Below are 14,973 nucleotides of genomic sequence, written 5' to 3' on the forward strand. Positions count from 1 at the left end.
TCCCACTGAGCAATACCTTGTATGAAAGGGTGTGTACGAAAGATGCACAAAGCAAACAAGTGGCCCATCTCAAACAGAGGGTAAAGGCTGATGGTGAAATTAAAGATGTAATTGTCCCTTTATCTTAACTATTTTCCACAGTCTCTATGCAGGGCAAAACAGAATTCAGAACTGTACCTGAAATGGGACCAAAATGTTTGCCTTGAAGTAACAAGTGATAAGAGATGGGAGCCATTCCTGTTACTTGGGAAAAGTCTGCAGTAGGACATTATGCTTCTGTGGCACTGGGGGGATGGAGCAGATTCTTTACTTTGCATGCTGCTATGATTTTTCCATCAACTCACTCTCTTTAAAACTGATTTATAGGGACCTTGAAAACCGTTTGTGCAGGAAAAGCTGAAGTGTACTACAGGGAACATTGAAAACAACGTACTGTTTGTGTTGCTTAGGAACACTCCTGCAGTTTCAATGCATTGCACTAGATTTATAGTTAGGATTTAGCAATTGTTTGATTGATTACTTTCTCTTATTCCTCACCTTTCATAGCTTCATGTGGTGACCTGTTTCTAATGAAGTCGAAAATTATTCATTTTCAGGGGAACAGTGCTAAAAATGTCTGCTGTTCTAAGGAAGTCCTGCAATGACTGAGCTGAGAATGAATAAGAAAGTAATCAGTGGCTTCATTTCCAAGACAACATGCTGTAATTTACTCAAGTCTGTGAACAGAACTCTCCAGCATCTTGGAAAAAAAAATTCATAGCCAATCAGTTCCTGCAATTTTAATGCATCAATATGCTGACCCAGGAACTATTTGAGAGTACTTGCGTTCTAAAAACAATTTTTTTTTTTTTTTTTTTTTAAGAGACAATTTTAAAAAGAGTCTGGTTTTACAACTGGCACTGTTCTCTGCAGTGAACCTGAGAGGCAGCCTGGGAATCCTTTGATGTCATGCACATGCACTGACCTAAGAGCATACTGAACATTTTTCTGGGTTGTTTTTTTGAGGAAGATAAGGGGGAGGAGGAAAAGTGGGGGAATGCTTCATAACAGACATATGTTTTTCCTTGGGGAATTACACTAACAGTAGATTTAAATCAAATCATATGGTGCTGCAGTACACCAGAGAAAACATATCTGAAGATTAAAGAAGCCAGTTTTTTAAGGCCCTCCAGTTTTACTCCTTTGCTCTTCCAAAGTGATTATGTGACTTTATTCATGCTACAGTGCTACAGCACACCCTGAAGAGCAGCCCCTGCACCTGCACTTCTCAGACCTTTGCAGCTGTGACAAAATTTCCAAGGCAGCATTCACCAGCCAAAGGGGAGGAAAAGGAGAATAGCATGTGTCTGCATGTTGTTCATGATGTTTTCCTCCTGTCTAGGTCTTGTGCTCGAGGTGCCCTCGCTCTCCTGTTCCTCCTTGGGGCTACCTGGATTTTTGGGGTCCTCCACGTGGTCCAGGGGTCTGTGGTTACTGCCTATCTTTTTACAATCTTCAATGCATTCCAGGGGATGTTCATCTTCATCTTTCTCTGTGTATTGTCTAGGAAGGTAGGTACCCTACTCCTTGTGGGAAATCACTGTCTCATGTCCCTACACTGTCCAGGTGCCCAGCCCTGCAGCTGAGCTTCTGCTTTCAGTGCAGGCAGCACCTCTGTCCAGTTTTTACATTCTCACATATTTTCTCCAGTTTTAAAAATTAAGTATGAAGCATGAGAAAATGAGGCTTTTTAACTGCAAGACTGGTAATAGTGTCATTAACCTGATGAAAAAATACAATGTGTGGAATAAAACTTCCAGTCTTTTCAGTTAGCAGCAAGATTCACTCACACCACCCTGGGATGGTACTTTCTTCAGTGTTCTGTCCTAAAGTAAAAATAAGCCCCACCTCAAAATATCTAGTGACAGGAGCGGTACAACATTAGTTTAAAGACATTGCAATCTATTAATAAATCTATTTCATAATTGAATTCAATATTTTTATTTCAGATTCAGGAAGAGTATTATAGATTGTTCAAAAATGTTCCTTGCTGTTTTGGCTGCTTAAGATAAAGGGAAGGAAAACACCCAAAACCATCTCAGCAGAAGAAAGAAGCAACCTACATGGTGTTGTTATGGATATTACTGCAAAATATGGTATTGTGAAAGTATGAAATGACCCAGTGAGCAGGCATATCTCTTAACTGAATTAATGGTTTTGTACATAAATGTGCATTCATGCAGAACATCTTCATTATTCTGTATACTAACAGTATACAAAACAATCTGAATCATTGCAAAACAAATATTAATAAAGACAAGATAAAGAAGCAAATTTCTAAAGAACTTCAAGGCTTCATGACTGAGGTTTTGTTTCTAATATTAAAAATATCTGCAGTTCTTGAAAGCAAGATACCAAAAATCAACTGGCACAGCAGATTTTATGAAGTACTTTGCTAGTGGAAACATGTTCACCATCCTTTTGTAGTAATGAACTTCATATACTAAGTTGTATGTGACCATCTGCAGGGAATGGGTTCCATTAAAGAGTCCATAGATAAAGATCTGCTTCAGCCTAGACTTTTGAAAACATTTCTTTTAATTTAAAGTAGATTAAAAAAGGAATTTGTTTAATATTATTCTCTTATCACTCTGAAATATATATTTGTATATTAATCAATCCTTTATTTTTATAACTTCTAAAGAACTGTTTATATCTAAAGAGCTGAGGTCAGATCTGATACAAGAATGGTGGGACAGTCATTTTATAACTGAAAGATTATTTTGTGAATACTTTGAAAAAGATCTGGTTCTTGTTTTATTTAATTGCCAAAAAGACTGAGATCTGCTTAACTGGCACTATGATTTTGGAGGCTGTGGGAAGAAGATGCTTTCACAGGTTTTTCACTTCATAGACACACTTGGAATCCAGATTTGTAGGATCAAATTAATGTGTAGAAATCACCCATGTAGAAGAACACAGTTAAATTCAAGGTAATGCAGTTCTGCACCGTGTAAAATTCCAATTACAGCAGTTTTCTCATAGCACCTTTGAGTCAAACAGTTGTCTTCCTCTGAGGCTCCTGAGTTTGAAACAATCCTGCACTTAACCTTAGGAGTATCTCTAGAGCTACCAAAATCCAAGGGAGTACCGAGGTGAGAGTCTGGCAGATCAGAGCAAAAACACAATATATTAACCATCCCACCATGGCTTCTGACTTATTTGAAAGGTATGCTTTAATTTCACCCTTTGGGCACCCAAATTATGTGAAGTGCTGAGCAATTTCCTGTCCACATTGCCTTCTCAGGAAGTGTCCAGGATCTCAGTATTTTTGCAAGTGAGGAACTGTAAATATGTAGTTGTTAATAAATCCCACTGTTGTGTTGTCTGTTAAAAAAAGCACTAGTCTGAATTTTATTTATATTAAAGGAAATCTTTTTCTAGTAATGGTCAATTTTGGTTTTTATCTTTTTTTTTTCCTTATACACAAGGTTTTCATTGTATGCACTGCAATGATAGGCTTCATTAAGTATGTTCCATGCCTGCGTCAAGTTTTTTGAAAAGAGAGTAGTCTATTTTTCAAAAAAATACTAAAGAAATCTCCTGGTCCTTTGAATGTAAAATATGTGAATAAACTGGAGTGCTTTGCTTTTACATTTTGACATTTCCATTCATTTAAATAAACACAGTGGTAAAAGTTCTCATTGTTACATATCATTTGCCCTCAATTATTTGCTGCATTTCCTTTGCTGTTGTACATGTTCTTCTAAAGTTGGGAAATGCAGATACATATTACTTAAAAGAGTATTTTTAGAAGGATATCTACCAGCCCATCATTTTTAATCTCCTGCAGAACTGTAACCTACAGTAAGCTGATCTGGACAAAGCATCTCTAGTAACTATATAATGACTTCAGCATGCTCAGGGAGATTGAAAAAAGTTCCTTGGAAAGAAAATATATCATAAATGTTTAGCTTAGAATAGTCTTTGTTATGAAAGAACATCTTTTATAGGAAAACTGCTCTCCTGTCTCTGGGTCAGATCTTCATTGAAACTCTGTTTTCCTTGCATACAAGAATGAGTTTTCATCTTTTAATACAGCACATAAAGAGCAGAAATATTTTTTAGATTCCCTGCCTCAGACCCTGAAGGATATTGCAATTGTCCTTCCTAGAGCTTGCAGATGTACTGACAAGTAATTAAAGGGTTTATTTGTCACAGCCCTTAGCTGCATAACCCCAGTCCAGCAGAGAGAGGACTGACATTGGACATAAACTGAAAAAATGAGATTTTCAACAAGATATGAGGGAAAACCTTTTCACCATGAGGACAGTCAAGATTTGGAAAGGATTGCCCAGAGAGTTTGTATGCTTGTATTGAAATCTTTGAAGGATTTTAAGACTGCATAAAGTTCACAGTAACCTGATCTCAACCTGACCCTGCTCTGAGCAGGAAGGTGGATGAGATGACCCTGAGATTGTTCTGGATTGTTCTATTAGTCTACGGTATCAAATCAGAAAAATAATAATCAGGCATTAGTTACAATTTTATTATGCAAACTGTTTTTCCAAAAGTAAATTCATGTAATCTATTTATCAGAGCAACTAGCTGACTGGTTTGAAAACTAAGAACTTTGCTCAACACTTTTTAAGATTACATACTTTTTAGATGCATGTGACATGTCCAGTGGGGCCTACAGGAAAAATAAAAAGTAAAAAAAAAATCAGTGATTGACCAGAGAGATAAAAAGTAAAATGTCACAGTTTCATTCTGAAAATAGATGCTTGATGGAGAAATTTTTTCCATTAAACCAAACAGAAATTTGTTCAGTGTTGCATTTCAAGGTGTGTTTCTTAATAAAATAAATAAGGTAAAGACTTGTCTATTCTGAAATTAATATTTCCTTGAAGAATTAGTATGATATTTCACAGAAACTGCAATATTACCACCATAGCCATTGGGAAGTTCTGTCTGCTGGGGCTGTGCTAATAAACACATCTTCTGTGCTCTTTACCTATTGGAATGAAGCAGGGAGTTATTTAAAATAAGTACAGTGCAAATTTATTTCAGACTTTTCTCCAGTTGTCACAGACCTTCAGCTCAGACAGAACATGGGGATGCTCCAGCACCAGGAGCTTTGGAGACTTGTGCACCTTGTTTACCACACACACAAAGCAACGCTGCACATGATTACATGAAGCACAACAAATATTTTCAGGGCTGATTCCTCCAGCTGCTACACCTCCAGCATCAGTTGTCTCATCAATAATATCACTTATGTATCTTTATCATAATAGTTCCCTAAAGGCCAGTTCATAACCAAACTCTTGCCATGTGCCAGCTAGTCCCAGGAGAAGCCCTTCCTCCTTCTCTGAAACCTGTATAGGTGAGATTAAAAAGTCAAAACCCATGGAGAAGGTTAAGACTTTCTTTCCTCTGGGAATAAAGGTGGAAGGAGGAGGGCCACTGGCCAACAACCTCCTCCAGCCTGTGTTGCTCTTTTCCCTTGGTTCCCCTACATCCAGTTCTGTGAGATTGCAGAAGCCACCTCACCAGAGCCATTCCTCATGCAACTTTTATATAATTTAAGCCTTTAAGCTGGATGCAGACTTGAGAGCAGCTGCTCACCGGTGCACTGATAGTCCATTTAAACACAACCACACTGCCCAGTGCAAATGTGCTGTAGCACTTTCACAAGCAGCTTGGCTCCCTGCCAGCTCAGCCCTCGTGGCCATCGCATGGGCAGCCTGTCCATGGAGATGCACTCACAGGAGGACAGCACTGTTTTCAGACTCTGCATCTCCATGACAACCCTCCTCAACAAACCATGGAAAACCAGGAGCCCTTGACACATCCAGGCTTTGCCAGGAGTCAGGTCCATGGCCACACATGGAACCTGGGGGCCCTGCAGCTGCTGCTTCAGAATATGCTGCAAGATGTGACTAATATGGAATACAATAATTCCATCAGCTTTACTGCTACACAGCAAAACTGACAGCAGCAGTTCTACTGGGCCAGAAGAACAGAAGGTATGAAAACAAAATCCATACACACCAAAAAGGAACAGTAAAACTGACATTTAAGAATGTACTCTTTTTTTTTTTTTTTCCCAAGTGGAACAAAAAATGCTTAAAAGGCACGCTGAAATTATCATGAAACATAAATTATTACTGATTCGATTTATGATAACAATTATGTTTTGTAGAGGCCTTATTTTACATTTTCCCAATGTAGGGTTGCATTTTTCCCAGAATTCCTTTTCCAGAACTATCTCTTTAAATTTGGCAGAATCTTTACTTCTACAGATGTTGTTTTACAGTTCCTTGTTTTTTTTTCTTCCTTGTTGGTAAGTACTCAAATTTTATTGTGTTTACTCTTCTGGATTTCCAAGAAAAAAGTGTATTTTTATTCACAGGGGAAACCTCTGTTTTCCAAAGCATTGCTGATTATTCTAATTAAAACTAGTTCCAAGATTGACCATCAGTTTTCACTGCAGTGCAATAGGCACCTTCCATCAATGTAAGCCTTGGTATTTATTGTAACTATTTATATAAATGCTGCAGTCAGCTCTGTATCCATTTAAATTAAATGTGTAAGACTTTCATGAAACTCTGCTAAATAATTTCATCAAATCCAAGTTGATTATAAACTGTTCTTCTTTATAGTAACTAAGTTTGAAGACTATGTTTTTAAGAGACAATCCTGTTTACTTTGTTAAAATTGGTTATATTTTAATCGGGGCAGGGATGTTTTCCTCTTGTGTCTGGCCCACCATCATTTGGTCTAATGGATTGAGTTAAAGACAAAAATCTTCAAAATCCCATTCCTCTCTCTCTTTGAATATTTCTACACTATGCAGACTTCTGGCATCACCTTGGCTTCTGCTGGGTTTCAGAAATAATTGTTGATGATACAGTAAATTTGTTTTCTCTCCCTTGTGTTTAAATCCCAATCTCACAAACACTCATGCATTTGCTCAGTTTTATGCACGACTAAGTCGTTGGCATTAATGAGGCTGCTCATGTGCATAAAGTTAAGCATATGTGCAAGTGTTGTATGATCAGGGTCTTAGGATGCCAATTTGCAGTAATAACAGATTTGCATAAACTCATGATCCCAAGCACTGGGCTTCCTGCTCATTATCAGTAGTGGAATTAATTTAGCTGTTTTTCATTCCATGATGTTTATGAGCCTTTTTTTTTTTTTTTTTTTTTTTTTATTAAGTGAACTTCAAGTTGTTTTGATTACCACTCCTTAGCCATTTTTAATTTTGTTCCTGTCACTTAACATATGTGGGGTTTTTCCCTGCACTTACAAATGCCCACCTTAGCCATGTTAGCATGAGCTCATTTATGCTCAAGATGAAACATCAGGTCACACTTCTTAAGCTGAAAATATGCTCCTTGCTGTGTAAGAGAGCTGCAGAAATACCAATTGCAAATACCCAGCTAGGACTCATCAAAATCCTGTGCACAAGTCATGGCTTCTGTCGTCAAGGGGTTAGGTCCTAAATGAAGTGAGTAGCAGCTGTAACCCACTTAGTGTAGAGCCAGCTAAGGGAGAGGCAGCTTGTTCTCCTCTCTGGCAGGTGGGTGGCATTGAAGCAGAAAAAAATAAAGTATATCCTCACTGAAATTACAGTGCATGTCCTACAGAAGGATAATCTCCCTTCTGATGCTCAGCTCTGCATTGTCTTCATTATGATTGACACTTAATACCTATAATACAACTCCTAAAGTCCTTGGGGTTTGGCTCCTTGTTCTCAGGAACAGTACTGCATTTGCTCCCTCTCTGAGTGGGTGGGGCAGGACCAGGTGTCCACCCTTCCCTGGCAGGTCCTGATGAGGACACACCTGCCCAGAGACCCCCCTCTGGTGCACCCAGCTCCCACAGCTGACCTGCAGCTGATTTCCAGCCCCCAACAAAGCTGAGAAGGATGGAGTGCCACATTTGGCTTTGGAGGGAGTAAGGGATGCCAATGCTGCAAACACAGGCCAAAACCATGGTACCTGGTGAGCAGCAAAACAAAGGCATGAATGTGTCCTAACCCTAACATGTAAAGCTTTCAAAGAAGGGGGAGAGAGATAAAAGAGTAAAATCTGGTACAAAATAGATAGTGGAGAGCTATCATCTAGAAAACCTCATGATTCCGTACTAGAATAACTGTATTTGCCAAAAGAAAAGGAAAGTAGTGTTGAGGAAGCTAAGTAGCACTCAAAGGAGGCTCAGGGTGTGGGGACAACACAGATTGTGGATTATTGAGAAAATGGTGACAAATTCTGTCCACTCTCATGACAAAGCAGTGCCTGAGATGCGTTCTGGTTGAGGTGCTGGTTGTAATAAATGTGCTGGTTCCAGGATAGGATCAGAGCCCATCTCAGGCTGGGGCAGGCAGCTGTGCCTGTGCTGTCAGGACACAGGAACACACATGGGATGCAGCTCAGGACATGGTGCTGCCAGGCCCATTCCAGTGTGCCCAGCAGAGCAAGGACCAGGTTCTGGGGCTCTGGAGCAGTGCAAAAGCCAAGTGGGAGGCTCCCAGGGAAAGCTGCACTGGAATTCTGTGGCAAAGTGGAGGGGGAGAAGGAAAGTGATGTTCTTGGCAATAAAGCCTCACGTTCAGCATTATGTGAGGGCATGTTTTCTGTGATCTGTACCACTGGCACAGTTAAGAGTCCTTCCACCAGTTCCTGGGATTTCACAGTTCTTTACTTTAGGGACTCTACATTTCAAATTATAACTCCCACATGTGTCCCTAATGAGGGCAGCAAAACTTTGGAGATTTGTGAAAGCCAGCTGGAGCCACAGAGAGCAGTATCTCTGGAGGCCAGCCCAGGAGGAAGGCATTAACCCTCCTAGTGCTGGTGGAGAAGCAGGAAAGCCAGTTAATAGTATTAAAAAAAAAATGAGACTGTGTGTCTCAAATCCTTAACAGCAATTATACTCAGTGCAGTGTGCTTTCTTTAGCAGCCCAGAGCCCTTGGACACACAGTCACAAGGGGAGTGCACACAGAGGCTTTGCTGTCTCTGCAGGTGCTGCAGAGTGGAGGGTCTGGAGCACAGGTGTAAGGGCAGAAGCAGCAGCGAGGAGCATCCCACTGTGTCCCTCCTTGTGCAAGGCAGGAACTCCCCTTTCTCACACAGCCCTGTTCCCCTACCAGGGATTCTCTCTCAGGCTGCATCTGATTGCAGCTTCCAAGCTCAGGCTTGGCACTTGCAGATGCTATTCCTAAAACAGACAAGCCTGCTCCTCTGCCACGTATTTGTTTAAATGGGTTCAAAAGTTCTCAGCTTCCTGACAACTTTTTTTCCCCCTTTGTTTTGTACCAATCAGTTAATTTGCTAACATCACCCTCCATATCTTCTGATCTCAGGCAAGCTGGCTGGGTTTACTGGTGCCTTTATCACCACATTACAGCCAGCAGTGAGGAATGCAGGTCAGAAGGGAAATAAGAAGGGACGGCTCTTTTGAAATGGGGAGGAACAAGGTCAGGGTTGTGGGGCAAACAGGAGAGGGTGGTAGTGCAGAAAAGGGATGTACTTTAAAAACAAACTCATGCTGCACTAATCCAAGTGCTATTCAGCTTTATCCCCCTCTGCTTATACATTGCAAGAACTCTCCTTTTATCTTCCTTTGTCTCTTTTTGTTATTCTGTCTATTATGAAGTCTTCACGAAACCACCTATTTTTGTTATACATTTTACAAAATGCTCTGAGTATTTCACAACACACTTTTATTAACTTCTGATCAAGAAGTCTGTTTCAAATGAAAACATTAGAACCGATCAGAAATGGGAACATTTTTCACAAAAGGTGATGGGTTTTGTTTTGAGAGCACTTTACTTTTTAGTCAGAATTTTTGTCCTAGCCAACAAAGAGCTTTTTTATCTCTTTCCAGTTACTCCAGATTTACAAGAGTGAGAATGAAAACAGACTGCAATTTTTGTCCTCATTACAAAAGGGACAGAGATTTAGAAGAAAAAGATTCATTGAGCAGTTATATTAGAATAAAATTGTGCTGTTTGGCTTTGGTAGCTTTGTGCTTGTTTATATTAGCAGAATTATCAGAGACAGTCATATTTTGTTTTTTCCACTGCTCTGCATGTCCTTGGTGAACAAGACAGTCCTGCTTTATCTCTCACAGTGTTCTTCCAGGTCATGGTTGAGCACAGAGGCATAACCATGAGGAAAGTTGCCTTTACTTCTGCCAATCACATACCAGTCGATAAAGAGAAATCCATTTTCTTTCTACCTAGCACTAGAGTGGAAGAAGAAAGGTTCTCTCTTCTTTTTTCCATTTTGTTTTTTATGTGCGTGTGTGTGTACGTACAGCAAAGCAAACAAAAGTTTAAAGTAAACTTTTTCAAATAACTCTTTTTCCTGGCAGAACTTTCTCTGCCTTCTGCTGGCTGAAGGGCATTGTAATTCATGCAATAAAAGGGGAAAAGATCTGCTGGTAGAGATTGTTTACTTTAAACTTCTGTTTGTTTTGCCTCCACTCCGGGAAAGAATGTAATATTTCTATAAAGCCTTGTTAATTTTTTTTTCTTCCTTTGACTGACTTGAGCACTGGAGAAAGCACCCGATCCACAAACAGGAAACCAAAGTACTTTTCATCCCTGGAGGACAGAGGTAGCATGAACTGTTGCACTGCAAGCTGCTTTCAACTGATCCTCTTTGTGAATGAATGGACATTGCCTGGTAATAGCCCAGGTACTTGGGTCAAAATTTCCAAGCCACTCTCCCAAGCTCAAACACCCCACTGAAATCTATGATGGAGTTACTATACCACTTCAGATAATTTTTTTTTTTTTAAATAAGATACATAAGCACCAAACTGTGGGTGTAACCAGCAGGTCACCATTTGTGCAAACACTGCCAGTTTGAAGAGCTGGGTTTCAGATCCAATTTCCAGGCTGACAGACCAGATGTGCAGATCTAGGAGCTGGTCCTTACACAGGGGCAGAGCTCCAGCAGAGGTCAAAGTGCCACAGTGGTTGCAGACCACTAGCAGTGCTTCCTGGTGCCTCATCACTTTTGGGCAACAGCTCACAAGTTGCCCATCCTAAAGCAACTGGAAACTGAGTTTCACTTGTCCTTTGTCGCTCACTGCAGACTCTGTGTGTGTGTGTGTTTCGTCCTTACTGAAAGAGGCTGATGCTGAGAACATGGGAAGGGTCATATGGACAAAATGCTCAGGCCAGAGTGATGTTTTTCAGGAGGTGTGCTATCTGATATGTTGAATTTTTTTCTCATGTGTACAAAAAAGAAGAGCACAGGAAAAGCTATTGTGTGCTAGATTCAGTATTTCTGGGAGATGTAACTTACATCCAATTGCATAATAACGGAGCAAGGGTTATTTTTTATACTCTTGATTTGTTGCAAACTGCAATGGTGACACTGACCCACTATCCCAAAGTTCCTCATAATCAGGAGAAGTGTGTTCAGGTAACGTGCTCTAGCTTCAAAAGGGTTCAAATCTAAATCTCTGACTTTTGGGGAGTGTTTGCCAGAAACCTGCCCATGAGCTGCTGCTGAGCACAGTAGGGGTATGTTTTCCTGACAAAACTGCTAAAGCTGCTAAAGCAAGAAATCCTGGGCCCAGGAGGGGCCCAAATGTCTCTCTCCCTTTGGAAGTGCCTGAGACAGTAGGTGGAAGCCTGTGCTCTGACAGCTCCTTCCAAAACTTCCTCCACCCCACCCCTATCCCCTCATTTATCACTGCTAGGGGTGAGCAGAAAAAGAGCAGGAAGAGCGACAGAACAAAAAGAGCCCTGAGACTGAGACCAGGAGCCAGGGCTCCTTCTTGCTGCTGTCTCAACTGTGCAGCTTCACTGACAGCCAGGTGCTGCACCTTTCTTACCCACAAAGATGTGTCAGGGAAGGCATAAGCAATTATTTTCCTTCCCTTTCTCTTTCTGCTAGAAGAGTGAAGTTGGCACTGTGATGTTTTCAGGGCACTCTGTGCTGATGGTCATAGGTGCTCACTGGCCAGGCAGGGGTCTCTGAGTCCCTCAGTCACACACCCCATCTACCTGCTCCATCTGTGCCAATGCACAGGCAGAGCTGGAGATGCCTGCACAGCTTGGATTCAGTCAGGGAGACATCTGGGGCTGCCAGAAAGATGCTGAGAGCAGATTTGGGGGACCCCATATTGGCAGTTGGTCTTTAAAAATCTTGATTTGCCTTAAGCTTCTGTAAGACCTGACCCTAAAAATTGATCTAAAAAGCATTACATTTATCTCAGCAATATGGGCTCCATCCCCAGGATGTTCAGGAACATAGATCTTCATAGTCAGAAAGGATTAAAAATTTCAACTCCTGTGTAATAAAAAACTAAGAACCTTACCAGAAAATGTCTGCCTCAAGCTCTCAGCTAGTGACAAAATATTGCACTACTCTTAAAATTCCAGGATCTTGAGATCTCTTGCCCATTCAGCCCCTTTCTATTTCTCCAGTCTGCTGAAGTTCTTGAATAACAAGCTCCTGAAAATATGTATGTAAATGCAGGGCATTTTACAACATGCTTGCAAGGCAGGCAAATGGGTCAGACCTTTGAGGAAGCATGAATAGGTTAGGATTATAATTCATTGTAATGTGATGGCAAGCCGCAGTTTCAAAGGCCTAAGTTCCCCAATTTCAGCCAATAAAAAATTTAAAGGGACAAAAACCCAATTTGTTTTATAATCAATAAAATGTACAACTTCTTTATCTTAGAAGAGGCTGTCGGTTGCAGTCAACCATTGTCAACAGGCTGTTTGATCTATCAGTAAAACAAATCATTACAAGGAGCACAGCACTGCTGCTGTGGCTTTTGTGGTATTTTTAATGAGGACTGGCAATACTTCTATTCCATTCCAAGATTTGAAAGTGAATTTATCGGAGACACACCTAGACTTAAGGTAGGAGAGCGAAGTTTAAAAATAATTAACTGTGCTGTTCCAAATAACTCAATAGATTAAAGATTCATTCACAGTAAAGCAATTCCTTGCCTCTGTGATTGGTATTTAAATCTAGAGTGGCATTAAGTGCTGGTCTGCTTCAGCCTCACCTTGGGACTGCACAGGATTAGAGGCACGCATGGCTGCTCTCGCAGGGGGGAGCTGAGAGGAACCGAGTGTCTGAGCACTGCACAAAAACAGACAGGAAGGAGAAGAAAATGTGACCACATGGGAGGGGTGAGGGGCTGTTTGGCAGTTGTTTGGCACCATGGCTGTTGCCATCCCTGTTCTCAGTGGCCCTGGAGCTCATGCTGACACCCAGCACCATTGCATCCCTGTCTGTGCTGAGCTGTATAATGAGGTGATGAAAGCAGGGCAGGCTGAAGCCATGGACATGGGTTCTTTGGACATGTTTCCCTGTTAGGAACTCCCCCATGGCATCCCTCCTGCAGCACCATGGCTACTCACCAAATCCAGCTGCTGACACATGAGGGTCAGGACAGGATTTCCTTCCTTTCAGACCAGACAGAAAACGTGCAGTCTTGAGAGAAGGGAGACTTTGGGATTAAAACAGATCTGAGGCTGAGATGATGAATGTGGGACAAAAGCTCCTGTGAAGGGCACCTTCCTAATTCAAAGGTAATGCTAATGGAAGTCATACCCTTAGGTCACATAATTCCTGAAATAATCTACAAAGTAACCCAGCAAGTCAAGGAGAACTGATTTGAAGCTCCTCCTCCACCTCAAGCTGCTTTTTAGGCACTTAGCTCATAAGAAAAAAAAATCTCATCCACCTGGCAAAATACAGGGGGCTGGGAACAGCAGCAGCTCTGCTGAGTCTCACCTGTAGTCTTTGCTCTAGGGAGGGAGTGCACATGAAACAGAACAGAATGGGTGACTGTGCCTGGGAAAGGGATGTCCTGGGCAGTGACTGTAGACAGTCAGCAATGGCCACGTCTTACTGAAGAGCCAGGTTTGGGATCCCCTTCTGCAGCCTTTGGAGCTGCTTCAGAAGCTGCTTGAAGTTGGATGGGACCCAGAATTGTCAACAAGCTGAGTAGCCTCTCACAGTCCTGCTGTGAGCTGATTATCACATCTAACAAAATAATGTGCTGGAACAAATAACACTTCAGGCTCTGTTGTTTCAGGTGAAACTTAGTCCTACTAAGTATAAATTTATAATAAGAGCCACAGCATTATGTGTTTCCCAACAGTCAGGTTTAATTCAAATGCATAATTCAGACCCTTGCAGGGACACTCCCATCTCTGTGCGCTGGAATTCGGGGATTTACACACATAATTCCCATTAACACCAGTAGGAGTTACAGTATGCATACATATATTCCCCTCTCCATGCGGGCATTTCCCCGTGGGGATAATAACTGCGCTTTCAGTTCTCTTTCCGTGAGGGATTGCAGCGCTCGGCCCCGAGCCCGCCCTGGCTCCGGGAAGGGCGGCACGGCCGCGGCTGTCCCGGAGCGCCGCCACCCCCAGCGACAGCGGGCACGGGGCAGGTGCTGCTGTCGCCATGGGAGCCCGGAAAGCGCCCTCCGCTCCGGCCCGTCCCCGCATCCCCATCCCCGCATCCCCATCCCCGCATCCCCATCCCTCATCCCCGTCCCCGCATCCCCATCCCCGCATCCCCATCCCCGCATCCCCATCCCCGCATCCCCATCCCCGCAGCCCGGTCCCCGCGGAGCCCCGGGGCGCGCAGCCCGAGTGCCACCTGCCGGGGGCCGCCGCAGCTGGAAACAGCTGGCGCTGCTGGGGCCCGGGGGAAACAGCACCAGAGCCAGGGGCACAAGATTTAGGGCCGGAGCAAAGGAGGTGGGGTAGCATCGGGAGGATGCCTGGCTGGAGAGGAAGAAGAAAACACATAATCCCTCTAATTCTACACAAAATTCATGTGCCTGGGAAAAAAAATGGGGATAGGTTTGTTGGAGTACTTACTAAAAGAGAGCTGACCTTATTCTGTTTCCTGACTTTTTTTTTTTTCTTTTTTTTTTTCTTTTTTTTTTTACAGTCATTAAGAGCACTGCTGTAAAACCTCTAT

At 42.1% G+C, this 14,973-nt stretch overlaps 2 protein-coding genes across 4 annotated transcripts in view; both read left to right on the forward strand.

Annotated features, from left to right (window-relative positions):
• The window catches only part of ADGRL4 (adhesion G protein-coupled receptor L4), a 129,608-nt gene extending 125,975 nt beyond the window's left edge, over positions 1-3,633 (forward strand). For all 3 annotated transcript variants that reach the window (XM_079314317.1, XM_079314318.1, XM_079314316.1), the window contains 2 exons: positions 1,382-1,550; positions 1,989-3,633. In XM_079314317.1, coding sequence (XP_079170443.1) covers positions 1,382-1,550; positions 1,989-2,051 — 232 coding nt within the window. In that variant the 3' untranslated portion in view covers positions 2,052-3,633. The remainder of the gene's footprint in view (positions 1-1,381; positions 1,551-1,988) is intronic.
• Positions 3,634-13,188: 9,555 nt separating this feature from the next.
• The window catches only part of LOC306805844 (vitellogenin-1-like), a gene marked incomplete at its 5' end in the record, with an annotated part of 64,794 nt that continues 63,009 nt past the window's right edge, over positions 13,189-14,973 (forward strand). The window contains 2 exons of the mRNA XM_079314056.1: positions 13,189-13,339; positions 14,339-14,752. Coding sequence (XP_079170182.1) covers positions 13,189-13,339; positions 14,339-14,752 — 565 coding nt within the window. The remainder of the gene's footprint in view (positions 13,340-14,338; positions 14,753-14,973) is intronic.

This window comes from Erithacus rubecula (genome assembly GCF_903797595.1).
Source record: "Erithacus rubecula genome assembly, chromosome: 10".
Classification (NCBI taxonomy): Eukaryota; Metazoa; Chordata; class Aves; order Passeriformes; family Muscicapidae; genus Erithacus; species Erithacus rubecula.